At 44.1% G+C, this 21,395-nt stretch overlaps 2 protein-coding genes across 9 annotated transcripts in view; both read right to left on the bottom strand.

Moving 5' to 3' along the window:
- Positions 1-15,968, bottom strand: part of LOC110298337 (zinc finger protein 260-like) — a 24,352-nt gene extending 8,384 nt beyond the window's left edge. For 2 of the 8 annotated variants that reach the window (XM_029479558.1, XM_021167517.2), the window contains exon 1: positions 3,901-4,056. The gene's annotated coding sequence lies outside the window, so the exon portion shown is untranslated. The other 6 variants (XM_029479557.1, XM_029479561.1, XM_029479562.1 and 3 more) reach the window with 6 other exon arrangements.
- On the bottom strand, positions 8,402-21,395 carry LOC110298336 (zinc finger protein 585B-like). The gene is made up of 6 exons (XM_029479556.1): positions 21,231-21,395; positions 19,651-19,744; positions 18,842-19,070; positions 16,275-16,401; positions 15,933-16,031; positions 8,402-11,268 (listed from the first exon to the last, which is right to left on the bottom strand). The coding sequence occupies exons 3-6, from the start codon at positions 18,911-18,913 to the stop codon at positions 8,894-8,896; spliced, it is 2,673 nt and encodes an 890-aa protein (XP_029335416.1). The 5' UTR covers positions 18,914-19,070; positions 19,651-19,744; positions 21,231-21,395; the 3' UTR covers positions 8,402-8,893.

Genomic DNA, 21,395 nt, shown 5'->3' with positions numbered 1-21,395 from the left:
ATGACACACTGTCCCAGTTCAAGTTTTTGTTTGTTTCTAGGCACTGTTCAAACTTACTAATGTACCTCACAGCCCATCTCTTCTAACATATCTCTGTAACTCACTCACCACCGCAACCCCCTTCTTGATCAAAAAAGATAAGGTATATACACAAGGACTTCTGGTCTGTAATCCTACCCTTTCCTCCTTTTTTTTTTTTTTTTTTTTTTTTTTTTTTTTGTTGGGTGTTTTTTTTTGGCTTTTTCTGTCCTGGAACTCACTCTGTAGACCAGGCTGGCCTCAAATTCAGAAATCCACCTGCCTCTGCCTCCCAAGTGCTGGGATTAAAGGCGTGCGCCACCAACGCCCGGCTGTTTTTCAAATATATATATATATATATTACACTGTAGCTGTCTTCAGACACTCCAGAAGAGGGCGCCAGATCTCATTACAGATGGTTGTGAGCCACCATGTGGTTGCTGGGATTTGAACTCAGGACCTTAGGAAGAGCAGTCGGTGCTCTTAACCGCTGAGCCATCTCACCTGCCCTCCTTTCCTCCTTCTTATTCTGTCCATTTTATTTTGTTATTCTGTAGCACAGGCTGACAGAGAACTCATTATAAACTCCAGGATGGCCTCGAGGTCATAGTGTCATTGCTCCATTGGCCTATCAAGACAGTGTAAGGATTACAGGTATGACCATCCCTCTGGCCGACTATGCATGTCTTCCTTGTCTATAATGAGTCACCCCTCTACACTGGATGTGGTCACTCAGATCAATGATTTTCAGTGACCTCTAAAGACAATATAGGAGTGCCAGGTTACAAACTACCTCCCAGTGACTGGCACACTGCAGGATCCTGAAATTATGACTGACACAAATTTTATCTAGCGTGTTTAATTTCTTAGTTTCCACATAACCTCAAATAACTCTCAACACAAGGGTCCAAATGACAGAGTCCAGGCTGGAAGCAATATTGATGCTACTTTCCTTTTTTGAGGTAGGGTCACTTGGCCTGAAGTCTATTGTCCTGCCACATCTGCAGCTTCCTGCAAGAAGCCACTACCTGCTGAGCAGCTGAGCTTATCTTCGGGAGGAGATTGAGATCCAGGCAAAGCTATGAGATCCTGGCAAAGTGGGGGGTGGGTTCCCTCCCCCTTTAAACTCAGACTTAAGAATTACTTTGGACCTTGTTAAGAAACTTTGTCTTGGTCTCATTATTCCTCTCTCATCTGTCCTTCCCATCCATCCCCAGCTCTCCTTGCAGGTACCCACTTCTCCGTGCTATAACAACATGAGGAATTATTACTGAAGTGTCACAGCAGTAGGAAGGCTGGGAACCACTGCCTTGGAGGGAAAAGGTGCCAACAAGCCTGACAACATGAGTTTGATACCTGGGACACACATGGTAGAAAGAGAGAATAACTCTTGATAGCTGTCCTCTTGACCTATACATGTCTCTCAATCTCTCTCTTTGTTTCTCTCTCTCTCTCTGTCTCTCTCTCTCTCTCTCTCTCTCACACACACACACACACACACAGAGAGAGAGAGAGACAGACAGACAGACAAACAGGCTCAAAAAGTAAGGCAGGAGTGCTGGTGTGAAAGACGGGATGATGTCCTCTGGCTTCCACGCTCACCTGTACACACACTTCTACCCATAGCCAAATAAACCTGTATATAATGTACACACCCAAACAATAACAACAAATAATGTACACTGGTGGTACCACTAGGTAGGCAGGTTACAACACGGTGAGAAAACCTCCTTTACAGGCCTCACAGGCTCTCCAATGACATTCTTAGTTGGAAACTAATGGGTTATTTAGGCAAAATACATAGATGGATATTGACTAATTGTTGAGGAGACCAAAGTCAACTAAACTTTTGGTTTTTGGAAACTTTGGTTGCAGACCTACAATCCCGACATGCCAGAGGCAGGTGGATCACAGCCACATTTGAGGTCAGACTGGCCTACAAACTGAGTTTCAGGCTAGCCAGGGGTACATAGGAATAGCCTGTCAAAAGATAGGAAGTAAGGAGGGAAGGAGAGAAGGAGGGAGGGAGACAAGAAGAGGGAAGGAAGAAACAGTGGCTAGAGAGATGCTCAGTGGTTAAGAGCAATTGCTGCTCTTGCACATGCCTCAGGCTCAGCACCTATCTGTAAATGTGGCTCACAGCCTCCTGTGACTGATTCCAGAGGAGCAGATGGCCACTAGACACACACTTGGTGTCCCTATATACCATTGGTCAGACACTCATACACATAAAATTTAAAAGATGAAACACACACACACACATACATACACACACACACACACACACACACACACACACACACAAACGGCTGCTTTTACTAAAAAGCATTATGTATGTCTTCAGCACTTCGGCTCTGACTTAAACGCTAACCTACTTCATGCCCAGCCTGGCCTCCATAATGTAGACATCCTCCAGCCTCTGAGTGCAGAGTGCTAAGATTACAGGACAGCTGTGTGCCACCACAACCTGCAGCACTACTTTAGTACATAAAGCTTAATTTCTAAACTTAACCTCAAATCTGTGCACTAGAGACAGACATGGGGCCACTAGGTCACTTTACCAATCTGCCTGTTCAACATAACCACTGTATGGAGTCTCACCCTCTGCTTTTCTTTTTTTCCTTAACATTTTTTTAGGAGGTGGGGAATAATTGGAGAAGGCAGCTCGTCCAACATTAACGAAAAAAAAATTTTTTAAAGATTTATTCTTATTATTCAAACATTTAAAAATGATACGTGTGTGGGTGTTTTGTCTGTCTGTGTGTCTGTGCACCATTAGCTGGGAGGCCAGAAGGGATCACGGATCCCCTGGAACCGTCCCACCAGGCAGTTCCAAGGCACCAAGTGGTGTGGGTGCTGGGAACCCAACACTGCTGACCCACATCTCCACTCTCCTGCCTTTCCTCCTCACTGGTCTCTTCAGTAGGCAGACTGGATGAGACTGGCCCTTGCCTGTTTGGATGCAGGAACCCAGGCTTCTGCCTTACAATCGTTTTACAGCAGCACCTTTCTGCGTAACTGCCAATTACCAATCCTTGCCAAGTTCACAGTTCCCAGGCACAGGTCAAACCTCCGATCAGACCTCACATCAGCAAAGGACTGCAGTATTTATGTAAACTTTCAATTGTAACTGAATTGACTAGTTTTTTCTTAAATCTTTCTTCTGTCTTCAGGTGCATACGGGGAATGGAAATATCCAGACCACCTAAGGGCAGCCCCAAGGCTTATGTCCCCGCTTGGATGACTGTGCCCACATTAAATATACCTAAACACATCTCCTGGCTTCCATGCAGTGCCTTCTATTGCTAATACTGCTTAGGCTGACAGAGATGGAGGGCACTGTGTCTCCAGTTTGGGCCAAACGTAAATAAATTCATTTCCCCGTTTTCTCTTACTCTTTGGAGTTTTTCTCCTCTCGCAGGCCAGTGTTTGACCAGGAGCCAGGGCTCCAGTTATCAGCTACTCAAACCGCCCAGAAAGCGACGCGGTCGCCCTCACAAAGCACCCTACACTGGCCTCAAGCTCCATCACTGCAGGAGCAGCCCCACTCGCCTGACTCCTAAGCCAATCACTGACTGAGCGGATCACAAGCCATCTCAAGGTCCTCACCCTGAAGCTCCCGGATGCTGCAGCGCCCACTCACTGAGTCCTGCCCCGAATGCCCTCACATGGTAATTTTCACGGACGACGGTGGGAAATCCCACAGGACTGCATACTGGGAAGTGACAAAATACAGACGTGGAAAACCCGCAGGAACAGAATGAAAGCAAACCGAACGACCCTCACTTTATCCACCTCATCCCCCCCTGGGGCCGATTCAACCATCACTCAGCACAAACCGGCGCTCAGCAGCACAGCGTCCTCTGCTCCGCAGCCACTCACCTCACATTGCACCTTAGAGAAGCTCTGCACACGGCACGCCAGGGCTGCGAGACTTCCGCCCACAGACACCCACAATTCCATGGGTTCGGATTCCAAACACCCACGCTACCCTGGCAACGACAGAAGAGGCGAACTACTTTAAGATCTGAGCGGATGTGATCACTCTAGGCCACTTCCGATTTGAATAAGGGTTCTCTTAGTTCACTACCACGTAGCCCTGGGTGGCGCGCATGCGCACCACCACCGGCGGAAGTCTATCTTGCCAGTACTTATTATGGCTCATCTGGTGGTTTCTGATTTTTTTTTTTTCTTCCTAGAAAGTGCCATGGCTGAACCCACACTCCAGTGACACAGAGGCAAGCATCAAAGCGCAACAGTTCCATACAGCCAGACAAGAATGTGATAGGTGAAAGTCCAAGGCTGTCTCACATGGTTAGGGGATTTATTAACTTCTTGTATGTGTATATAATTCTAAGACACTGTAACATTACATCTTCCTAAATGTACCTTTTTTTCCTGTATTTTATTTTATTAGATTTATTTTATGTATTTTTGCCTGCATCTTGAGTTTATAGCATCCAGGACAGCTACAAGAGCAACAAGTACCTTTAATCTGTTTCTCTTTTTCTTCAACTTTCTCTTTATTTTCACCAGAATTGAAACAAATTCTTATTTTTGAGATGGCCTCACTATATTGGTCTGACTGGCTTGGAACCGGACATGAAGATCATTCTGGCCTTGGACTCTCAGACATCTCATGGCCTCTGTTTCCCGAGTGCTGGGATTAAAGATGTGTATCACCACACTGGCCTTTTCTAATTTTTCAAAAATTGAAAACTATATGGGGTTATTAGGAAACAGGAGGTAAAGTCATATGGAACATCAACGGTGAGAATCTGAGATAAGCCATCATATACTTCATACTGGGGCATCTCACGGTTCCCAGAGGATAGAAACCTGTTCTTACTTAGAAGTAAACTGTTTTCTAAATTGCATAATAGAAATAATGTAGAACTAGATGGGCAGTGGAAATAATGGTAAATGGGGACACTAGTCAAATGGGAAAAACACCTAGCACTGTAGTGAATAAATTAGTAAACCTAATGTACACTATGAGAATAAAGTATAAAATTGTGTGAGTTATCTCCATATTAAACACATTCTAGCCCTGGACAGTCTAGAACAGTGGTTTCTCAACCTGTGGGTTATGACCCCTTTGACAAATCTCTATCTCCAAAAATATTTACATTATGATTCATAACAGTAGCAAAATTACAGTTATGAAGTAGCAATGAAAAATATTAGAAAGGTTGAGAACCACTGGTCTGGAACTATGTAGACCAGGCTGGCCTTGAAGATACTCTGATCTTCTTGTTTATACCAGGGAAGTTCTAGGATTTCAACAATGTGCAATCATGCCCAGTTCACCCATGGTCTAGAGCTTCCCACTGAGAACAGACTACAGGAATAATGTAGTTTAGGAAACACAGTTTCATCATCAAAGATACACCTCAGGAGTCCCAAACGAGTGGACTCAGCCATCCATCACCACAGAGCAAAATTATAAGTTATATAAAAGCCAGTATTCTGCAAATATCATATCATTATTGTTGTTTATACCCATTTATTGGTATAAACATCCCAGGCACCAACGTGTTCTTCCGGAATTTCTCTGTTTTGTTTTGTTTTGAGACAGGGTTTCTCTGTGTAGCCTTGGCTGTCTTGGAACTCACTTTGTAGACCAGGCTGGCCTCAAACTCAGAAATCCTCCTGCCTCTGCCTTCGAAGTGCTGGGATTAAAGGCATGCGCCACCATGCCCAACCCGGAATTTCTTTCCATAGTTTTCCCTCTTTAGTCAATAAAAAATGCTCATCTATCTTGTCCTGAGCCACTGCTAGTTCATCAGAAAGATGAAGCCTTGACTCATGGAAGTGATGAGCTGATAGAGACAGTCATGTGTGTGTGTGTGTATACATACATACACACACATATATAAATATATATAATCAGAAGTTAGTATCTGTATATGAAAGGGAACTCGTTGTCATTGTCTTCATGAATTACCTCATCTCATATTTTCCAGTTGAATCAAGTTCCTTGTAAATTTCATTTTATGACTCATAAAACCCCACTGCATTTATACTATAGTTTCATTATCCATCCATCTATATTGATGGACATCTGGGCTTACTCCATTTCTTTGCTATTATGAGGAGTAGTGGTAAGCATGGATGTGTCAGTATCTCTGTAGTATGAAAGAGATTAATCCAGAAGAGGTTAGCTACATGATTCAGTAGTTTCAATTTCAGAAACTATCACTAATGTTGAATCATGAGATCTATCATCTCAAAACCAAAACAGTCAAACAAACTAAACACAAGAACAAAACCCCAGACTGATTTCATTGGAGTTGCAACAAACTACATTCCCTCAAACAGTCATCAAAGTCTCCCTTTTCTTCACATCCTCAGATTTGCTGTCCATTGATGACAGCCATTCTGAGCAGGTAAGACGTTAGCTAAGGAGGTTAAATGCTTTAAAAGAATTTGACTGTATGTCTTCTTCAGAGAGTTCTCTGCTCAGTTCCTTATCTCATGTCTTTATTGGCGTGTTTTTCTTTTTTCTTTTTTTAAAGTCTAGGTCTTTTCAAGCAATACGCCATGATTCATAGGGAATGGACTACTGCAGCTCAGGCTTGTTTCTGTCAGTCTCACAAAGTGGATTTCTTTGGGTGGCACAGGCTACTGCTTCAGCTGAACCCAGTTACTGTTTCTTTGGCTTCCTCTTTTCTGATTATTTCCCTTCACCCTTTCCAAGAAGGTTACCACAAGTCTTTTGTTGTTGTCTGGTTTTGTTGTTGTTGTTTTCTGAGACAGGGTCTTTCTTTCTCCCTCTCCCTCTCCCTCTCCCTCCCTCTCTCTCTCTCTCTCCCTCTCCCCCCTCCCCCTCCCTCCCTCCCTCCAGCACAGGTTGTCGGTGCAATGCATGTGTAGATCAGGCTGGCCTTAGAGATCACAGAGTTCTGCTTCTGCCTTCTGAGTGCTGGAGTTAAAAGTATGTACCACCACAACTGGCTCTGGATTATGGTATTTCAACCTCATGGGATACCATGCTACCAACAAAGGTGTGTATTTTAGGGTAGAAAAACAATACACACAGAGATGGGGTTTTAATAAAAGAAAGTAAAGAGATTCTACACAGGAATATGATTTTGAGAATAGTAATATATGTAGCACATATGGTCAAATATATTGTGAAGAGACAGATAGTAAATATTTGTAGCTTGGAGGCCATAACAACTCAGTTGTGCTAGGGTCTCTGTGACTTCAAGACCAGCCTGGTAAGCTGCAGGTCACCCAAGGTTACATATTGAGATCCTGTCTCAAAAAAACAAACAACAAAAACAAAACAAAACACCCCAAAAGACAAAAACAAACAAACAAATAACAACCCCAAAAATCAACCAACCAAAAAAAAAAAAAAAAGACCATAATAGGCACAAGCTGGCTCAATGGTTAATGGCACATGTTCAATTCCTGGGACCTGAATGTTGTTAATAAAGAACAAACTCCCATAAATAGTTCTTTGACTTCCATACATGTGCCATGGCACTCATGCACGCACGCACACACACACGTACAACTTCACTATTTATTGTCTTATATGTCAATGATTCTATAACAAGTGGTTGGGTCTGTTTATGTAGTTCACTACAAATGGAACACATGGAAAACAGGTACAATGAGTTAATATGAAAGAGAAAAGTTATAAGGAATAGTGAATGCTACAGAATTTCACTTATGGGTTTATCTCAAAAGCTACTTGTATATGATGAAAAGATTACTAATTATTGACAGTGCAGTTTCAAGATGGTGTGACTCGGGGATGGACTGTCAACACAAATTAGATTCTTTTTTTTTTTTTTTTTTTTGGGTTTTTCGAGACAGGGTTTCTCTTTATAGCTCTGGCTGTCCTGGAGCTCACTTTGTAGACCAGGCTGGCCTCGAACTCAGAAATCCGCCTGCCTCTGCCTCGTGAGTGCTGGGATTAAAGGCGTGCGCCACCACGCCCGGCACAAATTAGATTCTTAAAAGAAGAAACTGGTCAGGAAAACCCCACTAGTCTGAGGTAGCACATAAGTAAGTACTGATGTCATATAAACAAAAGTGTGCAACCAGACATACATATTAGTCACATTTTTGACAGAGAACAGTATCTTGTTTCCTTTCTTGCATTATAGAAACATTATTATCCCACAATAAATAGGAATATCGTTGATACGAAAATCCCCCAAATTTTCCTATAGTCTGGTAACAAATGTGTCTTTTGCCATCTTCTATAGAGAAACATTTCTCAGCCCATTGCTTTAGGGTTTCCTCCTTGGATGAAAACCCGAAATCAGATTACAAATGTCTCTCACAAATAATGTGTCTATCAATAAGCAGTGTATATCTAGATATTTTAAAGTACAGAAGAAATAATGTACAATAAACTCCTTTTTTTAAAAAAAAAGATTTATTTCATGTATGTGAGTACACTGTTGCTGCCTTCAGACACACCAGAAGAGGGCATCGGATCTCATTATAGATGGTTGTGAGCCACCATGTGGTTGCAGGGAATTGAACTCAGGACCTCTGGGAGAGCAGCCAGTGCTCTTAAGCCATCTCTCCAGCCCCAATAAATTCTTTTAAAACATTCTCTTCAAGTAATTTAAAGATTATACCTCAGTTAGGAATATGCTTATAGACTATGAGGAAATGTGCTTCACACAAAAACTGAGCCTGAAAAGAACTGTGTCTGGTATGAGCTGCTTGCTATTTATTATAATCTGACATGCTGTTAAAAGCCTTTTAACACTCAGAACACAGTAGTGTCTCTCTCCATTCTAGACCCAGTGCTGCACATCCAGTTGGGATGCTCTCTGCATTTCTATGTAGAGATGATGAGGGCCCTTCAGTGGGTTGTATTATGGAACAATTTCCTATGGCATTGCTAAGGCTTCTTGCAAGTGTGAGTCCGCTGATGGCATTTCAACACAGACTTCTGGAGGAATGCCTTCCCACATTTTTGACAGACAAAAGATCTCCCCCGAGTGTGAGTCATCTGATGCCTAGGTAAAGATGACTTATTGTAGAAGCCCTTCCCACATTCAGGGCACACATAGGGCTTCTCGCCTGTGTGAATTTGCTGATGGGACATCAGTGCTGACTTCTGGATGAAGGTCTTCCCGCATTTTTGACAGACAAAAGGTCTCTCCTTAGTGTGAGTTATCTGATGTCTATGCAAAGATGACCTGCCAAAGAAACCCTTCCCACATTCAGGGCACACGTAGGGTTTCTCGCCAGTGTGAATCCGCTGATGATCTCGAAGTTGGCCCTTTGAAGCCAGGGCCTTCCCACAGTCACTGCATTTGTAAGGCTTTTCCCCAGTGTGTATTCTCTGATGTGTCCGCAGTACTGACTTCTGACTAAAGGCTTTCCCACACTCACTACATATATGGTGTTTTTCTCCAGTATGAATTTTCGTGTGTAGATTGAGGGACGATCGTCGGCTGAAGGCCTTCCCACATTCGGAACATGCATAGGGCGTCTCCCCGGTATGAATGCGGAGATGCTCTTTCAGTTGGGAGGAATTGCTGAATGACTTCACACAGTAGTCGCATTTGTAAGGTCTCTCCCCTGTGTGAATTCGATGATGGACCGTCAGCTGGGATGTGTGACTGAATGATTTCCCGCAGTAATGACACGTATAAGGCTTCTCTCCTGTGTGAGTCTGCTGATGAGATGTCAGCTGTGACCTCTGAAAGAAGGCCTTCCCACATTTATGACAGACGAAAGGTTTATCCCTAGTGTGAGTTATCTGATGTCTTAGGAAACCTGACCTACCATGGAAGCCTTTTCCACATTCGGTACACACATAGGGCTTCTCTCCTGTGTGAATTCGCTCATGCTCTTCCAGTTGGTACTTAGACGCCAAGGCTTTCCCACAGACGCTGCACTTGTGAGGCTTCTCCACCTTGTGAATTCGGCGATGCACATTCAGCGTGAATGAGTACGTAAAGGACTTCCCACAGTCCCGGCACTTGTAGGGCTTCTCCCCCGTGTGAACCCGATGGTGCATCTTCAGTTGGGATGCGTAAGTGAACGACTTCCCACAGTCGCTGCATCTGTGAGAATTCTTGCCCAGGTGAAGTCTCTGGTGAGTGCTGATCTCGGACTTCTGGTTGAACGTTTTCCCACACTCGCTGCATGCGTGGTGTGTTTGTCTGATATGGATCTTCTGGTGAACGGTGAGGCTTGACTTCCTCTTGAAGGCTTTTCCACAGTCACCGCATTCATAAGGTTTCTCCTTCATATGAATCTGGTAGTGCACTTTCAGTCGGGACGTACAGCTGAACAGTTTCCCACAAGCGGTACATTTGTAAGGCTTCTCCCCAGTGTGAATTGTCTCATGAGTGCTGAGAATTGACTTCTGCTTGAAGGCCTTCCCACATACGGGACACACGTAAGGTCTCTCCCCTGTATGTATCCGATAATGTACCTTCAGTTGGGATGTATTATTGAATGATTTGCCACAGTCCCGACACTCATAAGGTTTCTCGCCAGTGTGAATTCGATGGTGGACCTGCAGGTTGGACGTTCGACTAAATGACTTCCCGCAGTCGGGACACTCATAAGGTTTCTCTGGGTGAGTTTCTTGATGGGAGGCAAACTCTGTCTTCTGGAGGAAGGATTCCCCACACTTGTGACAGACAAAAGGTCCTTCCCCAGCCTGAGCTGCCTGGTGTTTACAGAAAGCAGACTCGTCATAGAAGACTTTTCTACATTCCGTGCTTTCATCTAGTTTCTCACGAGAATGAGCTTCTTTCTCTGTCAGTTGTTGTTTTTGGGTGGGGACTTTTCTGCACTGGTTACCTTTGCATGGATTCCATCCTTCACGACGAATTGTACAGTTAGCATTAGAAGAGTCTTGCGTGAGGAGGTGAGCAGATGTAATAATATCATTCAGCTGTTTTGTGACACTGCCTTGTTCTTCACCATTTGCTTCAAGGTTAGGATTCAAACGTTTTGCAAGTAACCTTGGAGCTCCCTTTTGTGTAGAAAAAAGGTTAGATACGAAGGGAGTGGTCTTCCCCGGCTCTTTCCATCCACAGTCTGCTCTCGCTGTTTTCTTGTTAAGGGAAGCACCAGGACTCCAGGGTGGGATCTGGTTTTGCCCATCTCTTTGTGCAGGGTCAGGATCTTGCCACAGTTCTTCTAAAATCGAGCACCACAAGCCATGCCTTGTGACTGCGCTCGCCTTACTAGTTTGGAACGCTGCCTTCTCAGACGCTTTCTGCTGAGGAGTGTAAAACTCTGATTCCACTTCTGGGAGAAGGAAAGAGATGACAAGAATATGCACAGTGAACAGGATGGGTGAGAAATCACAGAGTTAATAAACAACACGAAGAAAAAAAACCTGTGAGGTACTTATGCCAACGAGCAGAGCATGCCTAGATCCCTTATGACACGCCACACATTAGCCGTGGGACACTTAACTACCAGGCAACTTTCTTTATGATGGAAACGAACTCATTTTATCCCACAAACCATCTCATACAGCAATTACAACCGCTTTCCTTGTTTACAGATGAAGAAACAGTAATGTGAATTCTTAGATCAGTGGTAAAGATGGCTGAGATAATCTGTGGGGAAGATTGTCTGGACGAAGGCAATGAATTTGACTCACGTAGGAGACCTAGTGAGGTGAGGGGTAGGGGAAGAAAGTGCTAAGGCTGCTACAAGGTAGCCAAGAGTTGAAAGCAAACAGAGACCAACAGAGCAGAGGACTTCATCAGTTCTAGAGAACAGCATACTCATGCCTTTGGCCCATTTGTTCATCTAGTTGAGGACTCACTGTCACTGTTGTTAGGGATGGAAGTTTACTTAATCTAGAAAAGTATTCTCTATCTCTGAACCATAACCTAAGATCAGTAAATTTTCCTTTTTTTTTTAAACATCAATTTACACATATAGTGGCCTTTCCTTACTTTTCTGATCTCAACTCTATATAAGCAGTTATAAGCATCTGCTGCTTCTGTAGAAGGCTGGAGTTTAGTTTCCAGCACCCACAGCAGGAACCTGTTAACTCCAGCTCCAGAGGATCCAACATCCTCATCTGGCCTCTGTGGAAACCCTGATACATGTGGCATTAATTCACACACACACACACACACACACACACACACACACACACAGACACAGATAAATATAAATAAGAAAAATCTACAACACTGATCACATATATCTAAGGGATATCTACAGAATATTCCATCCAACAGAAATGGAATACAATCCTCAGCAGCCCATGGAAGTTCCTCAAAAACCAAACAACAGATCGTATGCTAGGTTACAAAACAGATCTGAGCAATACAAAAAAAGCTGGAAAAATGCTCTGCATCTTACAAGACCATAATGAAACAAAACTAAAAGCCAACCAGAAAGGAAACCACAGAAACCGCACAGATACATGGACATAGAACAGTATATTCTGAATTAACAGTGAGTCACAAAGAAATCGGGGAGGAAATAAAAGCATTTCTGGAACAAAATGAAGAGGAATGCCAACTTACCATGATCTTTGGATACAGCTCAGAGAGTTCCAAGAGAAAGGTGGTATCTGAGATAGTTACATTCAAGAAATCAGAGAGAGTTCAACTTAATGATGCAAGTAAAGGTCTCAAAGAAGTAGAAGGAGAAGGAGAAGAGGAGGAAGAGAAGGAGGAGGAGGAGGAGGAGGAAGAGGAAGAGGAGGAAGAAGAAGGCAAAATCTAAAGTAGATGGAAAAAAAAAAGATCTAACAGAATACACAGAAGGAAAAAAAGGAGATTGGGGTTCAAAAGACTGCCCAGTTGTTAAGAGCACTGACTGCTCAGTTCCTAGCACCCACATGGCAGCTCACAACTCACTGAAACACCAGTCCTAGGGGATCAGATGCCCTCTTCTGGCCTCTGTGGGCACTGCACACACATGGTGTATATATGTTTATGCAGGCAAAACACCCAACCATACACACTTAAAAAAAAAAAGTGAGATCGAAAAAATTCCTAGCCCAACTGACAGGAAAAGAAGACTCAAATTAATAAAATTAGAATGGAAAAAGAGAATATTACAACAGATTCCACAGGCATACAACATACTGGGGAGTGAGTACTTAGAAATCTTACATTAAAAAACAAAAAATTAAAAAAAAATTTAAGAGTAAATGATTAAAATTGTTGTCACATATGACCTAGGAAAATTAAAACCCTGCTGGGTGTAGTGGTTTATGCCTTTAATCACAGCACTTGGGAGGCAGAGGCAGGTGGATCTCTGAGTTCAAGGCCAGCCCAGTCTACAGAGTGAGTTCCAGGATAGTTAGAGCTATATAATGAGACCACATCTTGAAAAACAATAACAAAAGAAGACAATAAAACAAAGAAAAAAACCCAAGGAAATTAAGTCAAGAAGATATAAACAAAATCGATTCATAAGAAGCAACAGTAAAGCACCTGCATGCAAAGAAAAGCCCAAGAGAAGATTCACTGGGGGATCTTCCCAAATCTTTCAGGACCCGGCAATGGCAACGGCAACACTCCTTAAACCTTTTCATAAAGGAGAAAGGGGGGAAACATTACAAGACACTGTACGAAGCTAGTGTTGGCATCTAATACCAAAACTGTAAGGACACAACACAACGACAACAACTACAGCAGCAACAACAACCACAACAGAAACTACAGAATAATTCCCTTGATAAAAATGGACACAAAACATCTTAGGAAAAAAATTTCAAAGCACATTCAAGAATTAAGAATATTAAGAAGCATCTTTAACAAATTGTGCTGGGACAACCTGTAAAAAAAATGAAGCTGAATCCCCATCTTTCTCTTTTCTTAAAAATGTTTATTTACTTTGTTTCATGTGTGTGGGTATTTGCTGATAGTGTCTGTGGGGATCAAATCCCCTAGAACTGGAACTGCAGACAGTTGTGAGCTGCCGTATGGGTACTGGGAACCAAACTTGGTGCTGTGGAGAGCAGCAAGTCTCTTAAGCCCCGATAAACAACTTAGACTGAGAATCTTAATACAATAGATAGCATTCTAGAACTGCTACCAAGAGAGAGAAGCAAAGCTTAAAGATACAGGCATGGGGGGGGGGGGTGTGAGATGGCTCAGTGGTTAAGAGCGCTGACTGCTCTTCCAAAGGTCCTGAGTTCAAATCCCAGCAACCACATGGTGGCTCACAACCATCCGTAACGAAATCTGATGCTCTCTTCTGGAGTGTCTGAAGACAGCTACAGTGTATGTATATATATATATATATATATACATATACATATACATATATATATATATAAGATATGGGCTAGGACTTCTAGAAAATGACTGCAATACCACAGCAAAAAAATTCCATGAACTGATAAGCGGGGTTATATAAAAACCCGTACAGCAAAAGAAACAGTCACCAGAATGAAGAGGCAGCCTATATAATGGGAAAGAACATGTTATAACTATAGATTAATATATAGACTATGCAAAAATTCCCCAATCAATCAATAATCTGTTTAATGGATAATTCTCAAAAGGTATTCAAATGGCCAATACACATTTGAAAACATGTTCAATATTTTTAATCATCAGAGAAACACAGTTTCAAACTTCTCTCATATTCTAGGTCACCCTAGTCAGAATGGCTATTAAGAAAAGAACCAGGGCTAGTGGGATGGCTCAGTGGTTAGGAGCACTGACTGCTCTTCCAGAGGTCCTGAGTTCTATTCCCAGCAACCACACGGGGGCTCACAACCATCTGTAATGGGATCTGATGCCCTCTTCTGGTGTGTGTGAAGACAGCTACAGTGTACTCATGCACAGAAAACAAATTAATAAATCCTTAAAAAAAAAAAAAAAGAAAAACAAATAAGAAACACCCAAAAGGAAAGCTACCCCCCCCACCCCGTGCACTGCTCCAGGGTGTGTCAACTGCTGTAGCCACTAAAGAAGTCCTCAAAGAACTAAAAACAGGACTACCATATGACCCGGCCAGACCGACCTGCCTATATGCCGGAGGGACTCTGTATGAACATAAGCAGACATGTTTGCAGAGCCGTATTTATGCTGCACTGAGACATGGAACCAGATGTCTCTCAAGAGATGAAAGCATTAACAGAATGCAGAACATACACGCAGAACACACACCTCATGGGTTTTTAGTTAGCCATAAAGAAAAAAACCAAGATCCTGACAACTGTAGCGACATGGATGGGACTTGCTATGATGCGAGGGGAATTAAGTGGCACTCGAAGACAGGGTACCGCATTTTTTTTTAGAGGTGGACTCTAGATTTTAATTTCTGCATAGGTATGTCTGCATGTGTTGTATATAAAGAGTCGAAGTAGGAAAAGGTACTTCAAAAAAGGGGATCTTAAAGGAGGAAGAAAAAAGAAAAAGAGTAGTGGAACATATATGACATGCAGGCAGAAAGGAGACAATTTGTAGCAAGGAGAGGGACCAACAAACAGGACGGGGCTGGAGGAGGTCAACAGGGGAAAGGCCAGGAGAGGAAAACTCGTGACAGCTATCACAAGAAAAAGACAACGAAACTAACTTAAAAAAAAATCCAATGAGACTATCACCAGCTATGCTGAAAGCTTTGTATCTCACAAGTGTATCTTCTCCATGCTGACACAGCTGTCAGTCTGTCTATACTTCTGCCACACTGAGACTGAGCCCAAGGCTCTCTGCATGTCAGCCTGCCACTCCACCACTGTGATATGTGTCCTCACTCCTGGTCCGTAGTTACAAAGTATTGTAGGATTGGCTGTAGAGAGGTGGTGTCAGGGCAAGCCTGGTGCCCACAACCCTGGTCCGTACTCATAATGCACTGTAGCATTAGCTGTAAAGAGTTGGGAAGCAGACAAGCTCGGTGGCCACCACTAGGGGAGAGGATGAATGAGGAAGGCTGGTGCCGGCCCTCTAATACCATCCACCTCCATCTAGGGCCTACTCACTCACCTTGACACCAACAAGGATGTGGGAGCTTGGCCTCTCCTGTCCGTGCCTCCTTTCTTTTCTTTATCCTGAAGATGGCCCCAGGGCTAGGAACAAGGTAGCCTGTAGTTGGAAGAATATCTGCTTAGTGTGTAGCTTTAGAGGTCATCCAATAAGCTTTGTACTGGCTGATTGGAAAATTAATATCTTGTACTGGGCACAGAGTAATTAACTCGGAGTGTCAAAAAGTAATTGGGACAAAGCATGGGGGAAAACTACTTTTGATATCCCGCCATGTTCTAGCAAAAGAAGAAGGAAGTATTTTCAACGAAGCCCATCCTGGATCCCCGAGCCAGCCATGCTCACCCACTGCCAAGAGGTGGCTGTAGATCTCCAGCATCACGTCCTGGTACAGGCGTCTCTGGGCGGAGTCCAGGTGTCGCCACTCCTCCTGGCTGAAGTCCACAGTCACATCCTCAAAGGACACCAATCTCTGTAACAGAAAAGGTAACAGTCTATGAGACACAGTCCATTCTGCAGTCTATGAGTGCAGTCCATTCTGAGTTACTCTTCACCGGAGAGGTGGACAGGGCACACAGCACAGCAGCTCAGCGGTTCTTTACTATGACAGATCATTCAGCTTTCCAGAAAATATCTATTCCATATTATATGAATCATATATAATATAAATATATATTACATAATGTGTGCTATAGAAATATTTCAGAAGTCAAGAAAGTTCATAAAAATATCCATCTCTTGTACACTCAGATTTTCATCCCCAAAGCAGCCCGACATGGGTTGTCACGAATACTTCACAAAGGAATAAGCAGTTTGACACTTAAAACTAACATTATTCTAGGCTTCAGAGAAGGCAGCTCAGTGGAGTGGTGAATTATCACGATTTGTTGAGAACTAGGCGAGGGAGGAGCGCTCAAGACTGAAGAGTTTGCACAAAATCGACAGCACTGTATCATTTTAACTTGGGGAGTTCATTTTCATTTTCACTAATTCAGAAAAATCCCACATCAAAATACCTCCAGGATCTTTGGACATAAATAATCCATCCACGAGCCAGAAGACAACTCACTGAAAGATATATTACAAAATTTTTAAAAAAGCTTGAAATTGTCTCTTAAAACAATAACAGGTAGGTGTGGTGCATGCCTTTAATCCCAGTGCTCTGAAGAAAAAGGCAGGTGGACTGCTCTCAGTTCAAGGCTAATCTGGTCTAGGCTGTGAATTCTAGCCAGAGAAGGCTACACAATGAGACTCTGTCTCAAACAAACAAACAAAACAATAACAACTATTAGACAGATTAGAAAGTTAAATAAATATTCTGCCAGTAAAAGGAAAAAACAAAAAAACTTTAATATAGAGAATTAGGGTGAAGGAGATGGCTCGGCAGGTAAGGGTGCTTGGTGTCCTACCTGACCATGACTTTGATCCCCAAGATATACAGAGAGAGAGAGAGAGAGAGGGAGAGAGAGAGAGAGGGAGAGAGAGAGAGAGAACTGGAAGTTGTCCTCTGACTTCCACACAATGCTTGAGTATGCACGTACCATTCCCCTACAATGAATGAAAACAAAATCTAAACAATCAATAATTTAAAAAAATACAGTGGGGAATCAAGTTTGAACAAACGACAGGATTTCCAGAAGAGGGAGTGAAAAGGAAATAAGTTTCTGACCCACACAGCACACAGAGAGTAAGGAAGTGATTTCCAACCTATACACTGACTCTAGCCAAAGGACAGGTGCGGCTACAGAAATATTTCCAGTGCATCTCTACAATGTGTGCATGCATCTGACAAGCTATTTCATATATAAGTAATGACATGTATGGTGTACTGGAAGAATCTTGTCCAGTCGTGGAGCTGTGTGAGAAGTCTGAATGCTTGTGAGCAGACAAGACAAGATCTGTGACCTCAGTTTCTTCAAAAGCTATGGAGTTGTCCTTGGAATGGGTTTTCATGCTCCTTCCAGGTCAAGTGGATAGGAGTGAATTTACTTCCGATTACTCATTACAACTGGCTATTGTTATTTGTTTATGTGTCTCTGGAAAAACATGGTTTTGCTGTGTGTGGCTTGTCTGCCCCATAAACCTTGCCCTTGTGATTAGACACACCTTACACATGTGACTCCCCTTAAACCCTCTGAATATAAATTATCTGATGCTTGGAATAAAGTTGGTCACTGCATGAGACTTTAGTCTGCCTCTGTTATGGTTTATGTATGTTCTGCCCAGGGAGTGGCAGGCACTACTGGAAGGTGTGGCCCTATTAGAGTAGGTGTGTCACTGTGGGTGTGGGCTTTAAGAGCATCATCCTAGCTGCCTAGAAGCCAGTATTCTGCTAGCAGCCTTCAGATGAAGATCTCAGCTCTGCCTGCACCATGCCTGCCTGGGTGCCACCATGTTCCCTCCTTGAGAATAATAGACTGATTCTCTAAACATGTAAGCCAGCCCCAACTAAATGTCCTTATAAGAGTTGCCTTGGTCATGGTGTCTGCTCACAGCAGTAAAACCCTAAGACAGCCTTATTTCTTGGCTCCATTCTCTCAGGTCTCACTGCCTCCAGAGCCGTAAACAGTATGGATCTTAATTTTTGGCACGGCATCCTCAGTCACTCGTCTCTTAAGACTTACCCGCCACGCATCCATGGCAAATGAACTCCTTCAAGAGATTCACAAAACAACAGTGGCTATGAAATGGGACAAGAAGATACAGGATTGGGGATATTGTGGGGAGCACAGGTTTGAGGGCTGCATCTACCTAAGTGCCAGGAGGCAGGTCAATGAGTGACATGACAGACTAGGAGGTGCAGGAGTATTGGCCCCTGTGCTCTGCTCTTAGCCGGAGGAGCCCAGGATCTGCTACTTCCCATATCTGTCCTCCAGTTTTAGAGAACTGGGCCCTCGGCAGCTGCTGCTTACCTCACAGGACCCTTCCTGCTCCTGTGGGTGCAGTCTCTGGGCCTTCTGGGACAATTTCATGTCAGCAGGCATGTTCCCTCTCTTGCCTCTTTGCTGGCAGATGCAATTTTCTCAGGAACTGGAAGCTGGGTGAGTGGCTAGAGGTTCCCAGGAGAGCAGCTGAGCAGAGAGGCCAGCTGTGGTGAGGTAGAAAAATCCCCCAGCCTGGCTGATGTGGCCTGCCTTTGACCTAAAGAGACAGCAGAAAGCCCCAGTGAGGGAATGACCTTGTATCCTCAGCTAACATTTGCCCATGAGTTTCTAAGTGCCCAAGACATGCCCAGTGTAGACATGCTAGAACAGACAATACTCAGAAAAGCCCTGTCTGGTATTGACCAGGGTGATGACAAAGAAAACCCAAACACCATAATCTGGGGTCTGGGAAGATGGCGCAGTGGGTAAGAGAGCTTGCTGCACCAACGTAAGACCCTGAGTTCAAATCCCCAGCTATCTGAAAAAGGCAGGCTTGGCTACAAATGCCTGTAAATCCAGTGCTGTGTGGGACAAAGAGAGGAGGACCTCTGGGCTCACTGGCTATCAGCCTAGCTCCAGGTTCAGTGACAGACCCAACCTCACGGGAATAAGGCTGGAGCAGGACACTCAATAGCTTACTCTGGCCTCAGTGCAGGTGCACTTACAGACTTGACCTATGCCCACACCCACATGCATATACTACATACAACACACATGCTAAAACCCCAAACAACCCCCCTTCCCTGAATTACACGCCAAACACGATAGTTAGGAAGGATTCACTGCAGCTGCTGTACCTTTGACTTGTGAGGAGATGAGGAATTAACCTCGCTGTTGTCACAGTGAGGGCGCAGGTGTGTACCATGGGCACTGGGGATCCGCCCTCAGAACCTGCATAGAAAGACACATGAGAACGAGCAAGCTTTCAGGCTGCTCCTTTTTCTGAGCTTTCTTAAGCTGTTCACACACAGCCCTCCCCAGTCCCCAACTTTTTGAGACATAGCCTCACTGTGTTGCTGTAGCTGGCCTGCAGCTCTCTGAGTGCTGGGACTAAAGGTGTGCGCCATCGTGCCCAGCTCTCACGAGAGCTCTTTTAACCATGCCATCACATTGGTACAACCATTTCTTTCAGAAATGACAACTAAGCTTATGGGCTGTTCCAGAACGCACCCTAAGAGGAAGAGCAGGACCAGTCTCGTTCCTTCCCTACTCTAAACCACACCCAGTGGCCATGATCTCGGGCGGTCTCTGTGTGCCCAGCACCCAGAACCCTTTCTCCTTCTGCCTGCCTTCTGAGAGCAGAGATGTGGTGCAGTGTGGTGTGGTGATGGCCACTCCTGGCTCTCTGTGCCTTTCTAGACATTTTCGTTTTCATCTATGCCCACGTTGACATCCTGTTTCCCTTCCTTAAATTCAATGGCTCAATCCCTTCCCTGCCTTGGAAACCCTGCACATAAACACCAGGCCCTCCACACAAAACATTTCTCCCCTGTCCACAATGTTTTTATGGTAAACAGGACATATTCACTGTTATTCTGGACTTTAAGTAACCTCTGATAAGTGGACTTACCACAGGGTTAATTTAACCACAGGGTTAAAATGGGCATACCTAGTTCCCCAGAATGTTATTACTTTGGTAGCCAAAAAATGTTCACCAGAGATGACAATTTACTAGTTTTCAGAGAATCTTCAATAAACTCAATAGTGATACCCAAGGAACATACATCCTCCAATAAGGACACAGGGTCCTTCTGCTCAAGTGCCAATCACTGACTCTTATTGTGACCATATGGTCTCAGCAGAGGCAGCATTGACCCGCCTCGTGTCCCAGCCCTCACATAAAACGGCCCGGGGATTAGGATTTGCCTTTTAAACGTTTGTTTTGCAGCGATAGCTCCCTACAGGAGACTACATGCTGGGAACGAAAAGGTCGGGTCTTACAAGCCTTGCTGCCTGCACAAAGGCTCAACTTGCAGCATTGATGCCTGTGCCCTCTTCTGTGCATATGCAAATCCCCTGGCTTTTGTTCCATGTGTTCTTAGTATTAGTTCCGCTGGCAGAAGCCACAGGCTGACCGAGAATGGCTGGCTTTCCCAAATTAAGCCCAAACCACAAATAATCTCATTTTCCATTTGTATCTGCCTGTTCTCTTCTCGCAGGCTATTACTAGAAAGCAGCGCGATCGCCCTCAGAGACGCTAGTCCCAGGCTTGCGGTAGCTGGCTGCACTGTCTCTCTCAGCAACCCTGCTCTCCCAACTCCCATAGAATTCCCACCCCAGCTCAACCAGGGCATCCCTCCAGTAGTGGTGTCAGCTGTCACTCAACACAAATCAGCGCTCAACAGCACAGCATCCTCCCTGCGCCCCTGCCGCTCACCTCTCACAACAACGCAGAGAACTCTGCACAGGACGCGCAGTGCCCCTCCCTGCGACTTCCGCCCCCGGGCTCTCAGTGTTAGAATCCAAACTCTCGTGGAGTGCGGGCAACAATAACAGAACCGATCTGCTCGGAGATTTAAGCGGATATGACCCCTCCAGACCA

The sequence above is a fragment of the Mus caroli genome, chromosome 7, assembly GCF_900094665.2.
Source record: "Mus caroli chromosome 7, CAROLI_EIJ_v1.1, whole genome shotgun sequence".
NCBI lineage: Eukaryota > Metazoa > Chordata > Mammalia > Rodentia > Muridae > Mus > Mus caroli.
The sequence above is the reverse complement of the archived record's forward strand: the minus strand, read 5'-3'. Positions and strand labels throughout refer to the sequence as shown.